Raw genomic sequence first — 19,173 nt, forward strand, 5'->3', positions numbered from 1 at the left:
GAGGCCAGGCTTGGGCAGGATGCTGTGATTAGTCCAGCAGGGAATTGATAACAGTGTTTATCACCCAATTAAGAAAAGAACATAGGGACAGTACCAGCTACTTGTTGATTCTGCCTGGTGATTCTACCTGTTGACTTGGCATGGACCATAGCCAGCATGTGGTCTGCTAGCTAATACATAGACATCTCTCAGCAAAGCAGAGGAAAGCAGAGAATTTCTGCTTAGTGGGGAGTGGGGGGAGGGAAGGAGAGGAGGGGGGGAGAAGCAGCCTGCAGTCTCTGGAGCTGCAGCCAGGGATCAGAGGGAAGGGGCCAGCCCTACTGTAGAGCAGAGAGCCCTGCCCAGCCCATAGAGCATGCCAGGATGCTGGGGGCCTCTGGTTTATCTTAAACCAGCAAGGGGTCTGGGACAGACATTGCATAAACCAGTTTAAGCCAAATCAGTTAAGTCTGATACTACATTCAATCAGGTTTATCTCAAGCTGTTTCAGCCATTCTCAAATTGGTTTATGTGCGCTAAGCATCTGTTGTTACAGGTTTAAATCAGGTTCTGATCACTTAAGCCGGTTTATGTTTAATGTCTGTTTTTCCCTAGCCCCAAGGAAGGAAGTGTTTTAGTAGTGTCCACAACCTCCTTCCTACTAGAAGGAAGACAAATCACACAATAGTTCACTGACAAATTTTCTTTTCTTTCTTTCAGTGAAATCCAAGACAACTCCAGCAACTTCACAGACAGAAATAAACATGGTATGCTTGAGCTCTGCTGTAGTACCAAACCTTACCACAATGATTCTCAACCAGAGTGCTGCAAGGTTTGGGGGTTTTTTTGAGTGCTGTGGAGTGTTTCACAATATTACACTATTAGCACTAAAAATACAGCACTAAACCACTGCCATAGTATAATCTGTGTAATTATGGAGTGCTGAAAGCATGCTTTATGTTGTAGGAACAAAGGAAAGCAGTTGCTTACCTCACAAAGCAAACTGTCTGAATAAGACTCAGCATATACCATGACTATGACACACAGGGTGAAAGTAAAAACTTTAAGTGAAAAAACATTTATATAAAAAATTGTTCTATAGTTGTTGGGTTGTAGCAGGTCAAGAACTGGTGGAAGAAATCTAATTGGGATAGGATCCTGAAGGGACATAGGAATGGAGGGCTGGGCACATGGGGAAATGTGGAAGATGCAAAGAGTTCAGTATGGGGATTTTCAGGAGAGGAGCCTGGATAGGATGCTGTCATTGGAAAGGGGGATTAAAAAAACAAAAAGGAGAGATACAGTAAGACCAGAGTTAGGCAGAACAATGAAAAGGAGGGCAAGAAGTTTGAATTTGATGTGGAAATGAGAGAAAGCAGAAATCAAGGGATGTTGTTGAGATGCAAACAAAGAAAGGTGGTATTAGTAGAAACTACAGACCATTAAGGGCTGAGAAGTCATAGGACAAGATGAATGAGGCCTTGCTATAGTCCAGGTAAGAGAAGTATTGTCCAAGGGGAACCAGTGGTATTTGGGGGAGTAGAAGGAAAAAGAGCCAAAACCCTCAGACAGAAGGAAAGGAAAATAATTACCAGTGGGGGACTGAGGCATGGCAGGAGTAGGTTGGGGGTGGGGGGAGGGGGAGGGGGAGAGAGAGAGAGAGAGAGCAGCAGTGAGCCGAGGAGAAAGACAGGAAAACTGAATCAAGCCTAGAGTGGAGGAGAAATGCCATATTGCACACAAGGAGAGGAGGCTGAGCAAAAAGAAGAGGCTCCTATAAGTGGCTAGCATGAGATGATTTGATATTTGCAGAACTTGCTGAGGAGTTGAAACAACATATGGCGAAGTGCAGGGGGTTCAAGGAGTCATTTAGAGAAAAGCACGTTAAAGCACCAGGAACAGAACATGACAGAACAGAGATGGAATGTAGGTGGATGAGCAAGTGGGGCCAAGTAGAGGTCTCTAGGCTCAGCAATACACCAGTTAATGAGCAGATTTAAAGAATCTGGATAAGGAAAAAAGAAATTTAGGTAATGACAGAAGTGAAGGGAGTTTAGGAGATGGGAAGGGTGAGAGCAAGTTGAGAGAAAGGGAGAATCTTGGATTCTGAGACTGAAGTGAGAAGAGTGATGGGCCATAAAAGTGGAGTAGATGAGCTTGGGCAAAATGGTATCAGCTTTGCCCTGAGATTAATGAGATCATATAAAGAGGGAAAAAGAAGAGGAGGAGAAGAAAGAAGACAAGACTGACTTTGGTGAACAAGGTAGAGAAAGGCTAGAGGTGTGTTAGTCAATGCTTTCTAATATTTTCCTAACATTTAGTGCATGAACTCAACACCCTGTATCCCTGTCTCATACGTAGGCTCCACCTGCCATGTCCATACCTAATACACAGTTCCATACAGAGCTAAACCCCATTCTGTTCTCTTGCAGGTCAACAGCCCTACAGATGTCCAATCCCACATCAACAGGACTCCTGCAGCTCAAAACGAAGGCGCTACATTTGACTACTGCATCATGAAAAGCCAACTACAGCTGCCAGATGGAAGTGCAGTTTATGACAATGATGTTCCTCACTGGAATGGTCATGGGGCAGAACCAAGGCCTGCCTGTGACAAACCTGCTATCCCTTCTAAACCACACTTAACAGAGAGCCTAGATTCCATCGTTTATGCTTCACTAAATCATTCTGCTGTTGCAGACAATTTCCTGCCAAGAGAGCTAGATGTAAATATTGAACTTACAGAATATGCTGCTATTAATGTGAAGAAATAAGTTGGGCAATGACAACTCCTTCCTTTAGCCAATACCTTAAAGTTGTGTGTGCCACTAGGACTCCAGTTTCACCACAGGGACATCTTTCCTTTTTATCTAGGGGGGGTTCTCTTTGTTTAGAAGAACATAATCATTCTGATGATATGTTCTGGAATTCACACTTTAATGGAGCTCACATGGATAGCTCTGTATTAACAAGTGCATAGGTTTTTTTCCATCACCCTTGTGAATTTACTTGAAACTCTCATGTTCTTGGAAAGTCTCTTTGTCTCTATTCAAACATAGCCCAGAGCTAGGTGAATCCTTGGACAGATCACATTTTTTTAAAAAGTAAGACTAAAAAAGTAAGACTGACTGCATAGGAATATTGATTTTTTTTTTCTAAATTATAAAAGGCAGTGAGCTATACTAGTTCCATCTGGGGGAAATAATGGGTTATTTTTGTTCATGGAATTTTTGCAGATTCACATTTTGCTAGAACAAATATATTTAAAGCTTAAAAGACTACATGTCTTTTGGAAGTTTTCTATGAACCCCAAGAATGTATAAACCTGCTACTAACCAACAACAAGCTTTTTTTTTTTTTTTACTGCTAGGCTATGTTTCTTAACCACCAGCCAGTTTAGGAAAAGTTACCTAAATAACATGAAGAATGATCATGGAGTAATCAGTGGTAATGGAGAAGTATGAATATAAAGGGGGTGGGAGGGGGGGAAAGAGGTGGAATGTACTTAAGCTCTTGAATGAATGAATTAACATAATAAGTGCATACATTAAATGGATGGATTTACAGGTAATGGATATGATATTGCAAGCTCTATTACTGACACATAGATCCCTCCCTCCAGCAGAAGGAAGCAGAGGCTCACTTTTCTATGGCTTTCCTAGATACGTGCTATCCATGTGCCAACAGAGGCAGAATGCTGCTGTCCACATTCTCATACATGAAAAGAGCCACAAATTCATCCCCATTTCAGTTGAGGACCTAGTTAAGAAGTGCTTTCATTTTTATAAACCCTACCTGAGGTAAGCAACTCATGCCTACTTCTGACATCATATCACTTTCAACTTTACTCAGAGCCTCCTGTCAGATTCCCTCAAAACTGTTTCTGCAAAAACATTCATCCTTCTTAGGTCTTTCCGTCTCCTTCATCTCAGCACATCCGTGAGTCTTTCAGAATTTCACCTGAAACGCAGAGTCTTCCTTACCTGTGCTACTTATTTTTTCCTCCCCCATTACTTTCATATTGAACGGAACAATTTATTTATGCTGAGTGATTGAGACACATTTTGCATGGAAGACAGACTTGGTCAGGACAATTTATTGTGCTGGGGATGGAGGCAGGGGGTGTGAGGTAGGCAAAGAGAAAAAAAGACCTATTTATCAATTTGTCTACTACAGTTAGTTCATTTATAAAAGTTATGTTATGTTGATTCATTTTTCATAATGGTAATGAGCATTTTTTGTAGACAAATGGCTGTTCATAAACTGTTCTCATAAAGCAGTCATTACTCATTATTCTGGGGCTGTTTTTGGTTACCCAAGAGGTGTGTTGTTGCCTCTGTCCTAAACAGACAATGAAAACTTTGCATCAATAAATGGACAATAAATGATGAAGGATAGCAGCTTTCACTCATGTAAGTTAAGCTTGGATCATGTAAAAATGTGTGCAACTGGAGATAATACTAATAAAAGTATTATCTCCAAAGCTGGATACAAATAGAACTCCCTCCACATTTATCTTTGGGGAAGGGATGGGGAGAAGAGAAAGATCTGATGCTTGAAATTCAAAAGCATATTTGTGCAATTGGTTTGCAGCATTTGTTTAGCTCCAGCTCCAATATCATGCTTCTGCAAATGATATACTGAAACAGGTACCAAACAGTATTTGTAAAAACAGGTTTAGTGCTGCAACAATGAGAGAGTCTTCAACTTGGTTAAAATACAGACCGCAACTGAAAAGGAAGGATGTACTAGTTCTGCTGTTTTCAGGGTATGTGCAACATGCTGGATGATTCGCACTTAGGTTAATGGAAAAAAGAGAAATACTTATTTGTGAACATATTGTATCTTTGTGTAATTCCATTTAACACCACAGATATTAACAGGTTTCTGATTTTTGCTCTACTGCTAATAAAGAATATTTATTACCCCTATGCCTTGTTTCAAGTCTGGTTTATTTATTTATTTATTTATTTTGGTCTGAGCCAAATCATGCTACCTAGGTGGGCAAAACTTTCACTGAAGTTAGTGGAAATTTTCCCCACAAAGCTTGTTAGACCAAGTTCTCAGTTGAAAAACATAAACCATGGATTGACGATCTCATTAATATCATTTCTTAAAGGAACAAGAGAAAGACATATCTCCTGGAAAAAATAACCTCAAATGTTCTGTTTTATTATATGCCATACTTCTCTATTGTATGCCTTTGTAACTGAGATCACTGAATTTCATAACACTAATCACAGCATGTTTGGGGACAGGCGAGCAGAAATGAATGCCTAATGACATCTGGTGGTCAGTTAATGGAAGTAAAAGGATGTCATGAGCTACAAATCAGAGGGGAGAACCGGTCCTTTTCTGAAATGACTTATACCAGAATAATTACAGGAAGCATGCTAAAATGGGAAGCAGGCAGCCGTTAAATCGGAAGGCAGATGCAAGAGTGGGAACTGTAGGTAAGTGAACTCCCCACAGACCCAAGTTTGATTTGGAAGGTAAGATTTCTGTAGCTAAACAGGAAGTGCTTACCACCATACCACCAAATGTGCTAACTGCAAGAGAGAGCTCTCATGCACATTACCATGCATTCTTTTAACACAGAAGGCCATACATTTTGTGGTAGGAAAACATAAGAAGCTAAAACATCTATCACTTGAGGAGTAAATAATCTGTGCAGGTAAAATTCAATTTGTTCAGCTCCTATCTTCTCTTTCCTTGGAAAACATAGGCATCAATTTCCTTTCACTTATCCAGGGGAATGTCTACAGTGTGCAAACGGCTCATTTACCAGGAACTGGAAGGTCCAACCCACCTTTTGATAAAGGAGTTAGCTTATTCAGTTCAAATATCTAAGTAAATCTTGACAGAGGCACAGCAAGGCATCTCCATGCCTGGGCCAGCCATGATGCACTGGGCAGCACTGGCTGCCATGGTGCCTATGGTAGCAGCATGTTCAGCCACAGCTGCAGCAGTGGCTATTTTTGTGCTCCTCCCTCTCACCCCCCAAAGGTGGTGCCTGGGGTTTCTCCCCCAGTTGCAATGGATGTCAATAATGTAATGTTCCATTTGAGAATTCCATCCATCCATTTTTAGGGCTTAATAGACAGCCTGGAGATTAATGTACTTGTGTTCCCAAAATGGGAACAGCATCAGCAATGCCCATTTGAGTTTCTCTTAGGTTGTCCTACCCGTGTGCCTTGGCATTAGACTTAGAGAAGCCAGCTCTAGGCATTCAAGAATAATTTGTGTGCTTGTCAAAATATTGGAAAGCAAGAAAACAACAAAAATAATGCCTACTTTCATTTCAGTCCTCCCAGCTACTGTATTGCAACCATCTAGGAAAAGTAGCCTGCGATTCATTCCATGGGGACTATTTGGTACCTGACTAGACTTCTTGAAACACATCATAAAGCTTTCCCAAGTGCATTATCAGTTCTTCTTCTTGATTTTCCTTAGCTGCTATCAATTTCTGCAAAAAACATGTTGTGCATACAGTGTAGTCATACAGGAATCCAGAAACACACATCCAGGAAAGAACTATGTACTCAGTTATGCCCATGAAAATTTGTGGGAGTTCTAGTGAAGTCTTTGGAGTTGAATTCATGCCAGTGGCAGCAGAAGTGGCTGTCACTTTTCATTGCAGGCCACTGATTTGTTCTGTACAGGGAAAGCCTGCAGGTGCAGTCTGAGTGATAACAGATTGCACAATACACATGCTTCTATGCAGCATATGCAGCATATAGCATAGGACTTTTAGATGGCTATGCACCATGTAAACGGACTTCAACTGGAGTGAAACACCTTCAACTGGAGGACACTGAGTGAAACACACTTGCTCTTACTACTTCATTTCCCCAGTTCTCTCCTTCCAAGTGTTAGTTCATTACTCAGAAATAAGAATGAATAGCATGGCACATTCTACTTTACAGATTCTTAGGTACAAAGGATTGTCAGATAGCTTTCTTTCTGGTGAACCACAAGGTTGATACATGACCAGATCAAGAACAGTTTCTGGAAGAAACAAGCTCTACTCTGCCATCAGCTTGAGCTGCAATAGTTGCTCTCTACCCCCCGCCCCTCCTCCCACACTCACCCACTATATCCTGCTCCCTGTTGTGTCAAGACCACCAGATTCAATACTAGACTTCCTGGCCCAACTGCACAACCTTTCCCCACATCACTATCTAGCTTATTTCTGTGACAGCAAGGACTGGACCATCCACCTCCATAACTTTCCACTGATAAGGGAAGGGAAGAAATGTGAAAGTAGACTATATGGTGGAGTTGGCTGTACAATGAGAGTTAGCAGATGCAAGGAACACCACTGCCCAGCTCAGACTTTCAGGGATGTCCTGTGTGTGGGAAGAGGGAATGTCCTGAATGGATGAAAAAGAAAGGGGTCTGAGAAAAATCTGGATACCAGCAATGTTGACCACAGGACTTAAGACATGCATGTAGGGAGGGCTGCAGAATTAGGACAGGAGCTCTCAAGGTGAAGATTTCCTTGTAGTTTTCAAATGAAAATATTCCTCTGCAAAAAAATTAACATTAGCATGTGGCCTGCTCAAGCACATTTCCTATCATTGAAATAAAAATTTGAAAGTCAAGAAAAGAACAAATTAAGGGAACATTAACATCTACATCAGTTTACCCCAATGCACCCTCAGTCTGTCTCAGCTGACTAACAAATGCCTTTCTAGCCTCATCCAGTCCACCACAACATGGATACCAAGTTTCTCAGAAGTTCATTTAAATTCAAAACTTAAACTCAGACCTCATTTTTTCCCCCTGTGTTTAACCTCTTCCCACTGTTGCTTCATGAAGGACATATACCTTGCATTTGAATGCAGTTATGAAGAATGGGAATTGTGCATCTTGGACAGTTCAATTAACTTTATAAAGACTCTGTTGAGAGAATGAATGTTCACCTTTGGCCTGAAAGGCAGGACAGTTGAAGTTGGTGTGAATGGCTGTTATTATGCCTAAGATGGTTTAGGCATTGTGTCAATAGGAAACACATTTACTCAAGCTTTACCCTCAATGACTGATGTTTTCAGAATGTGATATATTGAGAGTAGACTTAACCAAGAGTCTTAAGCTGCCCTATGGTATATTTCTTGTCATTTTAAGGGTACACTTTGATTTATAGATTCATAGACATTAGGGCTGGAAGGGACCTCAGAAGATCAGAGTCCAGCCCTCTGCTCTGCTCAGGCAGACAGTGCTTCAACTATGTTCCATTTAACACAACAGTACTCATGAGTATATCAGAGGGGATCTTTTTTTAAGCCAGATTTACTGAAGTATCAGTCTAACTCTCAGTTAATTGCATGAATAGTCACTGTGGGCGTTTACACATGTGCTCCGGGAGTGGGGCAAGATGGGGGGTGGGGGAGCTTTAATTAGAGTGGCTCCGAGAACCACTCTAATTAAAGTGCCTGGAGCTTCTCTTTAATCAGCGTCTCCATGCTGAAAAATGGTGGCAGAGGCACTTTAACTAAAGTTTGACAAGCTTTAGTTAAAGCACCTCTGTTACTATTTTCCAGGGAGGGGATAGTGATACACATGATGCTGAAGTCTGCTGAAGCATGGCAATTATCATGCTTCAGCAGTGGACTGCAGTAATTACCACATGCCAGCAGACTCAATTAATTGATTGAGTCTGCTCCAATGTGCTGTAATTACTAGGGCTGTGTGAAACAACACCATTTTATTTCAACTTCCATTTTGCTGTTTCGATGGGACAGTGTTTCATTTTGAAAGCACTGTTCTGTTTCGTTTCATCAAAACGGTTTCGCTGTTTCAACGTTTAGCCCATAGGCTATATTAGGGAAGCACAAAACTGCCTATAACTTTGTTAGTTTTTGGCATATTTGGATGAAAATGTCAGGGATGGTAGCCCCTTCTGAGAGCATGATGCCCACCAACTTTCAAGGAGATAGGTATAGGAGTTTGTGGGAAACTACACCAAAGTCTTGAAAGCAAAAAACTCACGTCACTTGTACATATGAAGGCACAGGGGGCAAACAGCAGGCATGATGCCCCCTGCTGAGGCCATGAAGCCTGCCAGATTTCAGAGAGATAAGTGCAGGGGTTTCTAGGAAATTGCACCTCAGGCTGCTGACAAGCAAAACTTGTGACATGGGTGACACTGTGTGTGTATTAAGGCGTGCCTTCACTGGCACTGGGGCCTCTACACAGCATGGTAGTGTGTCCCAATGAGGGCTCCTCCTCCCCTACAGCCTCAGTCTAATCCGCCGCTTTAAATAACAGCAGGTAATAATAACACCTTAGGGAGCAGCACAGCTGCACCAGCAGCATCTCAGGCAGCCAAACTGTCACAGACTAGAGCCTTTCTTTCCTTTCCTGCAGGAGCTGCTTCTCCAGCAGCTGCCAGAGAACTCTCCCTGCCAGCCCCAGGCCTGGGGCTTAGATGTGCCCAGGGCCCTGCGCCCGTCGGGTCAGCTGACTAGGGACAGATGCTAGGAGTGTTGGTCTAAGGACATGGCACTGGCAGACGACAAACTCAAAATGTTTCAAAACTTTCGAAACATTTCGACTGCCCTCGTTTTGTTTCAAGGCTGTTTCGAAGCCCTTTATTTCATTTCTGTTTTGCTGTTTTGAGCTCAAAATTAGTCTAAACAGTGTTGAAACGAAACTGCCAGTGAAATTTCGCACAGCCCTAATGCGTGGTGCAGCAGATGGGTCTGCGGTGCTGCATACCACACATGTATGTGTGTCCCCACTGCAAACCACGTATTGCACATGCAAGTGTTCAGCACACTGCTAACTTGTAGCGCGGTGGGGTTTTTTACACTGGGAGATCCTGGTGTAAAAGAAACCCTGATGCTAAAAAAATGGCATGACTCATGTGGCAGCAGTGTGTATCACCAGAAAGGGAGCCTGGCTATCCAGATCCATGCTCTGGCTGCCAGCCAGGCTCTGAGCACTGGGATCACTGCTGCTGCCCTGGGAGGCCTCCAGGACTCCAGGAAAGGCTATTGGGGCCAGCCCACGTGCTGGCCCCAGCTGCCCTTACCCTACTTGGGTCAACTTGCTGCATGCCAGAGCTCGCATGCAGGGGCATGCCTGGGGACAAATAGCAGTGGCATAAATATGCCAAACTAACTGTTTGGGATGATTGTCTCCATTTTGGGTGTTTGTCACTGGCTCACTTTTTGGGAAAAGTTGCAGTTAAATGGTGCTGCAATGACAGAAGTCACTAAAAACAGGATCATAAAAGGGAAAGTGTTAGGCAACATTAACTTTAGCTGCTGCTCTCCACTTAGCCTATTATATAGTTAGCAGTATGGAAAAACAAGGCAAAGCCAAATATAATGCAAATACTTGATCCGTTATTAAATATAGATACTAAACTTCTTCAATAGGAGAAAAGCACCCAAAGTAGATTATATACTAATAACTTTCCAAATCCACAGGGTGCCATCAAAGCAGTCTCGTAAGTGAAAGGCTAACCTAGTTGTCAGAGGCATGAATACCTGTTTTGCCTCCCTAGGCAGAAATGCTTGAGAGTAGCTATTGGGGGAGGGGGGAGCCCCACAGTTGGAGCAGGGTGAGAGTGAGCACCACAGGGTGTATCCACACACACACGCATGTGTACTTGCAGCAGCTCAAGTGGCAGTGGCACAAATTTGTGCTGGAGATTTGTGCCCCAGTTTATGTGCCTGAACATACACTTTGTTGTGGGGCAAATTCTGCTACTTGGGGCAAACTGACCCTCCCCAGCTCCTCCTAGATCTTCATCCAGGGGGAGCTAAAGACTGGGGCCATCACCTGTACAGGCCCCATAAGTATAAAAAGCTACCCTGATGAACAACTCAGAGCTTCTGAGGCCCAGCCAGTTGGTGTCTGAGGATACTAGCCCCTTGTGTCAGCTGGACTGCTGCACCCTCTACCCACTACCACAGTCTGGTTGTGGAGGCTGCTGCCTAGCTGTGGTCTGCTACCACCTGCGACAGCATCCGTCCCCTTGGACCTGCGGTCCCATGGCTTCATGCCTGCCAGGTCTGGACAGGGACCGCATAGCTGCCTGGACTGTGGCATGGGCACTAGCAGAGACACCTGCACCTCTGGGCCAGCTGCCAGTGGGCTGTGGCTGCACAGGTGGCTTTTGTGCAGCACTGTTGTCATGTCTTCTGGTGCCCCCATTCTGTGATCTGGACAGCTATCGCCTAGAACATGTGTTCATTGTGGTGGCCTGCTTTGAACAGTTGAAGCATGTCCTCCTGGCCCCCAAATGGCCAGGTCAGCCACCTTGTCTACCCTCCAGCTGGGTCCCCAGTGCTGGCCCTAGGTAGTCTCCTCTGCCCAGGTCCCGCCACTTGCCTCACCAGCAATCCTGGTGTTCCCTGTTTAAAAATTGCAAATTCTCTAATCAAAACCCCCAAATTCCCTCATTAAAATATCCAAAATATGCATTCTTCCATGATTAAAATGAAATGCCACTAGAGAGAGAGCGAGAGAGAGACAGATCAGGCGGACAATGTTGTATTGATATATTTACAATTTTAAAGCAATTTGGAAACCTACCAGTGCCTCTATCATCATAATAAAATAAATTCTAAATATGTATACACTCTGTTTGCTTTTGGTTTTTATTATCATAGAAAAATTGGAGCTGTCCCTGCCTCCTCACCAGGAGAGCTCACCAGGATGTGGGGATGACTGCAGCTCGACCTGCAGCTGTTTTGTGGTGCTGAGCAGCACTGATATGCCGGTGCACTGCCCTTGCCCATGTCTTTACCCCTCAATCTGAATCCATAGCTCCACCAGTGCCCTTCACTCCTGACCTGCAGCCTCTGCCTGCTTGCCACTCCCTCCTTCTGGGCAGCAGCTCCATCTCAGCACCAGAACGTGGGTCTAGCTGCAGCTGTCCCACCTGATGCTTTGTGGCTCTGAGCACTGCCAGCCTTCACTGATCTGCTCCCTGCACCTGTGCCCAGGCCCCAACAATTCCCATGTTGTTCCTGGGAAGCCCTCGACTGGGGCTCAGGGGTTGAGCTGGGCAAGCCTCTTCCCTTCCAGGCGAGCCTCCCACTGCACAGGCTGCTCTAGGGGGGCAGAGGGGCTCCAAGCCTGTCTCCAGTGTTGTCTCCTACCCAGAGTGCTCCCCCATCGCCCACCCCATCTCTCTCTTTCTGTCATACACACCTCTGCTGCCACCCCTGGCTCATCACTCATAGACCCCACTGCCACCTCAATCCGTGCTCCCCTGCCCATCATCCACCCCTGGTGTCACCTCCAACCCCTCCCCAACCTAGTGGTTCCTAGGACCAGGAGTCCCCACCAGGCTGGGGCTACATGTCCCAGCACTGGTGTGGGCACAGAACAGGGCTGCACTGCAGCAGTTTTGTCTGAAGCCACAGCTCCTGCCAGCAGGTGCTATCCCATCTGGCGGTTGGGCATGCAGGGTATGAGATTTGTGGGGTGGATATGGGGTTTGGAGGTGTGGCTAGGTATAGGGGTGGTATGAGGTTTGTGGGGAGGTATGGAGCTAGTGGGTAGATTGCGGGGGTGGTTTGAGGGTGTGAGTTTTGTGGGTGGGTCTGTGAGTGTGAGGTTTGTGGGGGGAGGGGAGCTGGCACCAGCAGTAGCAGGCCCTTGGGGCACTCATGGCCCTCTGCATTCAGAGCCCCCAGTTTTGTGTGGCGTGGCCTGAGTCCCAGGGCCTACATGTGGTGCACAGACCCAGCCCAGTTGCTGGCATGTGGGGGCTCCTGGCATTGCCTCCAGGAGCCGTGTGCCACTGAGCAGGGCCAGCTCCTGCCTCCATGTGCCTGCCACATGCAGGCAGGAGCTGGCCTGGCCCAATGGTGCACACCTCCTGCCTGCAGTGCCAGGAGCCCTGGGTGGCAGCAGAAGCCAGCCCGGTCATGCTGGAAGGCGTGTGCCAGTGGGCTGGGCCAGCTCCATTTGCCACGTGTAGCTCCCAAGACTCAGGCAGAGCTGCATGCGCTGGGGGGCTCTGCCTGCAGTGGGCCGTGAACGCCCTGAGGGCCCGCTGCTGCTGCTGCCACCAGTGGTAGGGGTTGTGCATCTTTGGGGGGACAGGAGGGGGACACATCCCTCCCACGCAATCCTTCCCACCCCCATGTTCCTGCTTACCGGGGCAGAGCCTGGGTCCCAGCCAGCTCTGACCCACTGCTGCCAGCCATGCCCCAATTCTATTTTCTCTAGCATGCTGGAGCGGAAGGGGCATGCAGCAGGCATAGAGGTGCTCTGGCTGAGTGCTTGAGCAGCTCTTTGGAGGATCCAGATTATAGTTGGTTCGGGGCATGCTCCAGGAGCACACCCTTTCTTCTGCCATATTTTTTCTTGATATGGGGATTCCCCAGTATCAAGCTTAGAGTCCATGCTGTATATTTAAAGGGCGGGGAACACTTTTTCATTCACGGCGTGCCTCCTGCAGCATCTCAGACTGCTTTGAGACTTCATAACAGACATGTTCACTTGTGTGCACTTGGCCAGAGTCTTACTGTTCTAAGGCTCCCTGTAAATTAGTATTGGGGGCTGGTGCTGCATTTGCCCACCTGTATTATGCTTGTTATTTTAAAGAACAACTTGTAAAAATGTAATTACAAAAAGTGCTTAGATCAGCTCCCTACAATCTATAGGATGGTGTGGCATTCCCAAAATGTTTAGGAATATCCTGATAGATGCAAGTATAGTACAGAAAGTATTTAAGAGGAAATAATTAATAAGGACAATTACCATGGAGTATGGATACATACAACAGACTAATACATTTAAATACTAGTTTTATCTCTGATCTACCAGTGATTGGACTTAGTTGTCTTAGCTGGCAATTTTTTATGGAAAATAAAGACATCTAGTGGCTGAACAATGTACAGCAAGGGCACTACTTAGGCAGCAAGTACAGCAGTAGGCTGTTAGGGAAAATGCTTTTAAAAATGAATACTCTGGGTTTGTGTTTCATGATTTGTTCCTGCATTTCTACTAGATATGTAGTATTCACTCTTGCTTATTAACATTGCTAATATCTAATTAGGAAGTAGAAAAAGTAGAATTTAACTTGGGTGATCTTCTTATACTATTAAAAAGAGGAGTTGCTAATGTGACCAGCCCTTCAACAACTCCACTCAAAGCCTGATTGCTTTTATTTTTCGGTTGGGGGGGGCAGGGGAAGGGGGACTGAACTAGTCAATAAAATAGAGCGGAGATTTTCAGGGCAGCTTTTGGCTCTCATTATGAGTCTTTGTTAATCACTTTCATGATAGATTTTAGATGTGGCTTTACTGAAAAAGGAGAGAGGCAAGCCCTCTGAATGCTCTTGGGTGCTTATTTTATACACTAGGAAAAAAATATTCTTGGACCATTTTCAGATCTTTTTATAACCAAGAAGTAAACACTTTGGGGCATTTTTTTTTTATGTTCTTTGGATTTTTAAAATATTTTTAATAGCTCTTTATGTGCTGTATTCATAGTAAGGTTCATTTTTGGTATACTTACATTTTATGCTATTAATACTGAGGAACTTGCTTGAAGTTTTTCACATGTAACCTTTAAATATGGGGGTAAAGTTCTATTTTAAGACAGGGAAGGTCAGAGAAGTTTTATAATGGATTCTTTTTGCTGATGGAGGTGTTTTGTGTTTGTTTTTGAAGGGTACGGTAGAATCTCTGGCTTTTTTTTGGCAGTGGTCTTTGACGTTTTGTGTTTGTGGTTGTGGGTGTCATTTTGTTGGTGACATCTTGACTGTCATTTTCTGGGGAGTTTTGGAGGAGGAGAAAACATGTTTCTGTGGACATGTGTTTGGAAATGTGCCTTTTTAAGGCTCATTATCTGGGATTGTTTTGGGTCAAGTGACTAAGATTGGAGAGTCTCTGTGCAGTGGCTTTTAAGTCTGTATATGTGTGGTGCCCTTTCTACTTGGGCAACAGGGGCTGCTAATGCATTATACCCTTTCTTACCAATTTGAGGATGTTCAATGTGTATGACATTAGTATTGTGGTATGTTCATGCACACTGTTCCCCAGACCATTGTGAGATTAGTTCTAGACCATTTGGGGGTTAGTCTTACATTCCAAATAAAATTATTTAAATGACTTTCATAACATTTGAGAGACTCTAAAATAACAAGTTATTCTTCAAAAGATGTCTCTAGCAAAGGATAAACATTGCCAGCTTAATGTGTAAAATAGAGAAGGAAGACTGTGAGAAGTCTAAGTTAGTAGGAACACTAGGTAACAAATTAGTCTGGGATGAAACTCTATCGAGGGAAGGAGAGAGTTGAAGGTGGAAGGGGAAGAAGTGATACTAGGTAGTTCACATTTTCAGTATCTGTTTGGCTTCTGAGTTTATATACTCAAGACAGACAGAAATCCAGTCCCAACAGATTTGCAGTATTTAATGAGCAAAGAGCAGCAAAGGCAATGTTGACGTAACAAGGATGACTTCTAATACATCAGACAGTTCTCTCATAGTTCAGGGCATTAACAGGATGAACATTAGTTAGCATCCTTGTTCATCATCAAGCTAAAATATCCACCCACCACAATTTTCTGGAAAATAAATTATAATTTAGAGATGTTCCTTAACAGGAGATAGAATGAGTTGGGAATTGGTCCCTCAAGAAAGCTGCAAGCCTGACAGTTAGTTGGAGAGAGGGGTTAAAGAACTGTAAAGGCTTGCCTGCTGCTCCACAAATTAAACTTGCTTTTTAGCTCTCTTCATTCACACATACCAGGGTTTCTTGATCCTGGTGATCCCTACACCAACTCCCTTGAAAGTCTTTGTGTCATACCTTCTTCTTCCTTGCCTACTCAGTTGTCTACAAGGTGGAATGTAAGAAGGCGATGGGTCTTCCCTTTAATGCAGTCAGCATTTTTACTTGGCAAGCCTATGAGAGGTCATGAAACCTCTACTTGCTATTTGAGTCATCAGATCTGCATGTTTACTGTCATTGAGAACAAGTGTAAGTAAGTGAGCTCTGAGGTGTAAGAGTAGCTTGGCACCCTGGACAGAGGCAGTGGCTCTTGACTGCCCATAATGCGGCTGGGTTGAAGCAGTGGTGGCTGTTAATTTTGTTAATTTTGCACCTCCTCACTCCCCCTAAGTTGGCATCAATGGCTGCTGTTCCAGTTACTTTTTGCTCAATGCTATGGTGAGAGCCTGGGTAACCTACATTCAGGGACACAATTTCTTCCAGTCATGTCAGGAAACATGACAAGAGGATCCATCTGAATGAACAGCCTCCTCCTCCGCTCACCCAGAAGCTACTCTGACTTGCAACATGGGTTGAATTGCAATTGGGTGCCATCTGAACTATGGACTGACTTACTATAGGATCTCTTTGTGTGGTATTGGACAACTCAGCTAAGAAAAAGAGGAGATAAATAGAATACGGCAAGCCCGGACAGATATGAAGCATTATCCTATCCAGAGCTAAATACCATTGCAAGTGTTTCGTAGTAGCAAATGTATTCCCTGCTGCATGATTGGATCATGTTATCTTTGCTTCTACGTAACTCCCTTCTAACTGCTTGTTTAACATTTGTGACATTTTGCACCCCCTACCAACTTTGATCAAATTCCATGAATTTAAAACAATTTGTTTATACTTTTACAAGCTGATAGAACTGATGTTAAAATGCTGCATGTTGCAGGCTTTCAAACATGAATGATGGCCAGGGGGCTCCATGTAAAACTTGAAACATGACAATTTTTGCCTACTTTGATAAATGACTTTGTTTTTGTTTTAAACCTAGACAGTTTGGCAGTGTTTTCAAGAGATGGGCTGTATGGAAAATATCCCAATAAATATTTTGCATTATTAAAGTATATCTTAGTTGATTTCTTGGACTCATAACAGCTATAGCTGCTTTAAGAATGGCAGAAACATAGGAATTGCCTTAAAACCAATTGCTGCATGATGTACAAAGTATGGGACCAGAACCAAAACAGAGTTAGTTTGTTCTCCCACTTTTAAGATTGGATTTATTAACAAACTACTCGGCATACTAGAGAGCAGGAGACACAGAAGCATATTGGTTGAAATGGAGAGAGGTACAAGGAGGTTCGCAAGAGTGGCTCTAAAGCATATAAATGTGGTGGAAGGATTCCAAGTTTAACTGAATATGATGGGAAGATATATTTTTTCCTTCATTCATTAGGGAAGGCGGTGCATCAATTAATGACATAAAACCTTTTCACAGGAATAAAATTGCTCTTATTGAAGTGAAAATCTTGGATGCCCATTAGAAATGCTCTAAAGTATCCATGCAGTCAGAGCAGGAGTCACCAGATAACACTTGCTTCAGGGTTGTTTTTTGTTGTATATTTTTTTAAAGGACCTGATGTAATGAATTGGGCCTCTGCAGCACTAAGCAAAGTCATTTCCTGCCCTTGGTAACATATAGAGAGGCCAAGTGTGATCAACTGGGGGTCCTATGTGGTTTAGGTAGATCCTGACCTGGCTCACTTTTCTCTTCCTATAGGGTAGTAGATTTATGTTTTTTAAATCCGACTAAAGTTATACAATTCAATGCAACCTTGCCCGTAATGTACATAGCCAATGTGCCTCTCTCCAACTTCTTTTTAGAAGATTGGTTAAACTTTCCATGCTCTTTCAGTGTTTGATCCTGTGGGGCAGTGATATAATGGGTATTACTAAGTGAGAATACTTAAGCTTCATTATGCATAAACTCCTACATAGACATATTCTGCACTTAGAATGCCTTCACATAGCATGGAGACTAAGTTCACAATGTCACTTGGAGAATTTATCCATATGGGGACCTAGTGCAAAATAGTTACTGAGCTTTACATCCATACTACTTTTCCAATAGCTTCCACCTGCAGACAAGATTCTACTGGCTTGTTATAAGTAACACTTCCAAATATAAATGCTGCTCCTTGACAGAGTAAAGACAAGCTCTTAACAAACAGCAGAGTGAATAAAATGAATAACAGTACCAGTACTTCAAAGAAAAGAGAAAATGCTTAAATTGCTGCCACCTGGAAAATAATCTTCCAAGAGAATTTCATTTCTTGTGAGTTTAAGTCTAACAGGGCTTTTCTCATGGCTATATAACCTACTGTGACAGAGGTGTGGGATAACTGGGACTTGTCAAGTCTGTGGTGAACCTCTGGAAAAAGCTCATAAGGCATTAAACCTACCTTTGATCAGTTCCTGACTGAGCAGATATTTCAGCCACTTTATTTTGTCTACTAACAGACTAATTAAATCAAAGATCAGGAAGGCATGAGCAGCTTCCAGAATGGCCTTTAGCAGATAAGATAGTCCCACCTCACCGCTCCTTTCCACTTTGGAATTACTTAGTAAATGGGTTCTTCAGTGGCAGGCCAGAAGTTGGCTGCTGTATCTGCAGACTTCTTCTTTAAATTGCATAACTGTGTTCAGGTATCTGGGGTCACCGGTTCAATGGAATGCAGAGTTAGATGAAGAGCTGAACCATCAAAAACCAGCAGGGTGGACAAACTGGAAGTTGGTGACAGGAATATTATGCGACAGGAGAGTATCAGTGAAGCTGAAGGGGAAAGTCTACAAGATATGTGCATCCAGCACTAATGTATGAAGCGGAGACATGGCCCCTGAAGAAAACTCAAGAAAGGAGACTGCATGTGACAGAGATTAGAATGCTCCGGTGGATGTGTGGAGTGACAAAGATGGATAAAGTGAAGTTACATCTGAGGATCAGTGAAGGTAGTGGACGCATCTAAGAAAGTACAAGAGAGAAGACTGGAATAGTATGGGAATATTCAAAGGAGTACAGAAGAATAGGTGGGAAAAGACGTTACCAGAATGGGAAGAGGAGAAGGGGAAGAGAAAGGTCAAAGATGAGATGGAGAGATAGCAGAGAGGGACATGAAAGAGAAGGATTTGGAAAAAAATACGTATGACCAAAGCCAGTGCAGAGCCAGGATCCACAACAGTGACCCTGTTTAGATGTGACCAGTGAGGGAAGAAAAACTATGTTCAGGTGTTTTAAATATGTAAGCAAGACCATACTGGGTCAGACCACAGATCCACCAAACTTGGTATCCTACATCTCTCAGTGGCAGAAGGGGAAATGGATGCTAAGGGGAAAGAGGATTTAGACAATGCCTATCGAGACTGATCAGTTTTCTCCCCTCTTTCCCTGCAGCCTCCAGTACTTAGAGACCTAGGACGCTCTAATCTGGAGGATACTATGC

At 43.7% G+C, this 19,173-nt stretch overlaps 1 protein-coding gene across 1 annotated transcript in view; it reads left to right on the forward strand.

The window, feature by feature from the left end:
- Positions 1-3,361, forward strand: part of BTLA (B and T lymphocyte associated) — a 20,655-nt gene extending 17,294 nt beyond the window's left edge. The window contains exons 5-6 of the mRNA XM_006037949.3: positions 700-746; positions 2,412-3,361. Coding sequence (XP_006038011.3) covers positions 700-746; positions 2,412-2,753 — 389 coding nt within the window. The 3' untranslated portion in view covers positions 2,754-3,361. The remainder of the gene's footprint in view (positions 1-699; positions 747-2,411) is intronic.
- Positions 3,362-19,173: the final 15,812 nt, after the last annotated feature.

Source organism: Alligator sinensis, unplaced genomic scaffold, assembly GCF_000455745.1.
Source record: "Alligator sinensis unplaced genomic scaffold, ASM45574v1 scaffold1324_1, whole genome shotgun sequence".
Taxonomy (NCBI): Eukaryota; Metazoa; Chordata; order Crocodylia; family Alligatoridae; genus Alligator; species Alligator sinensis.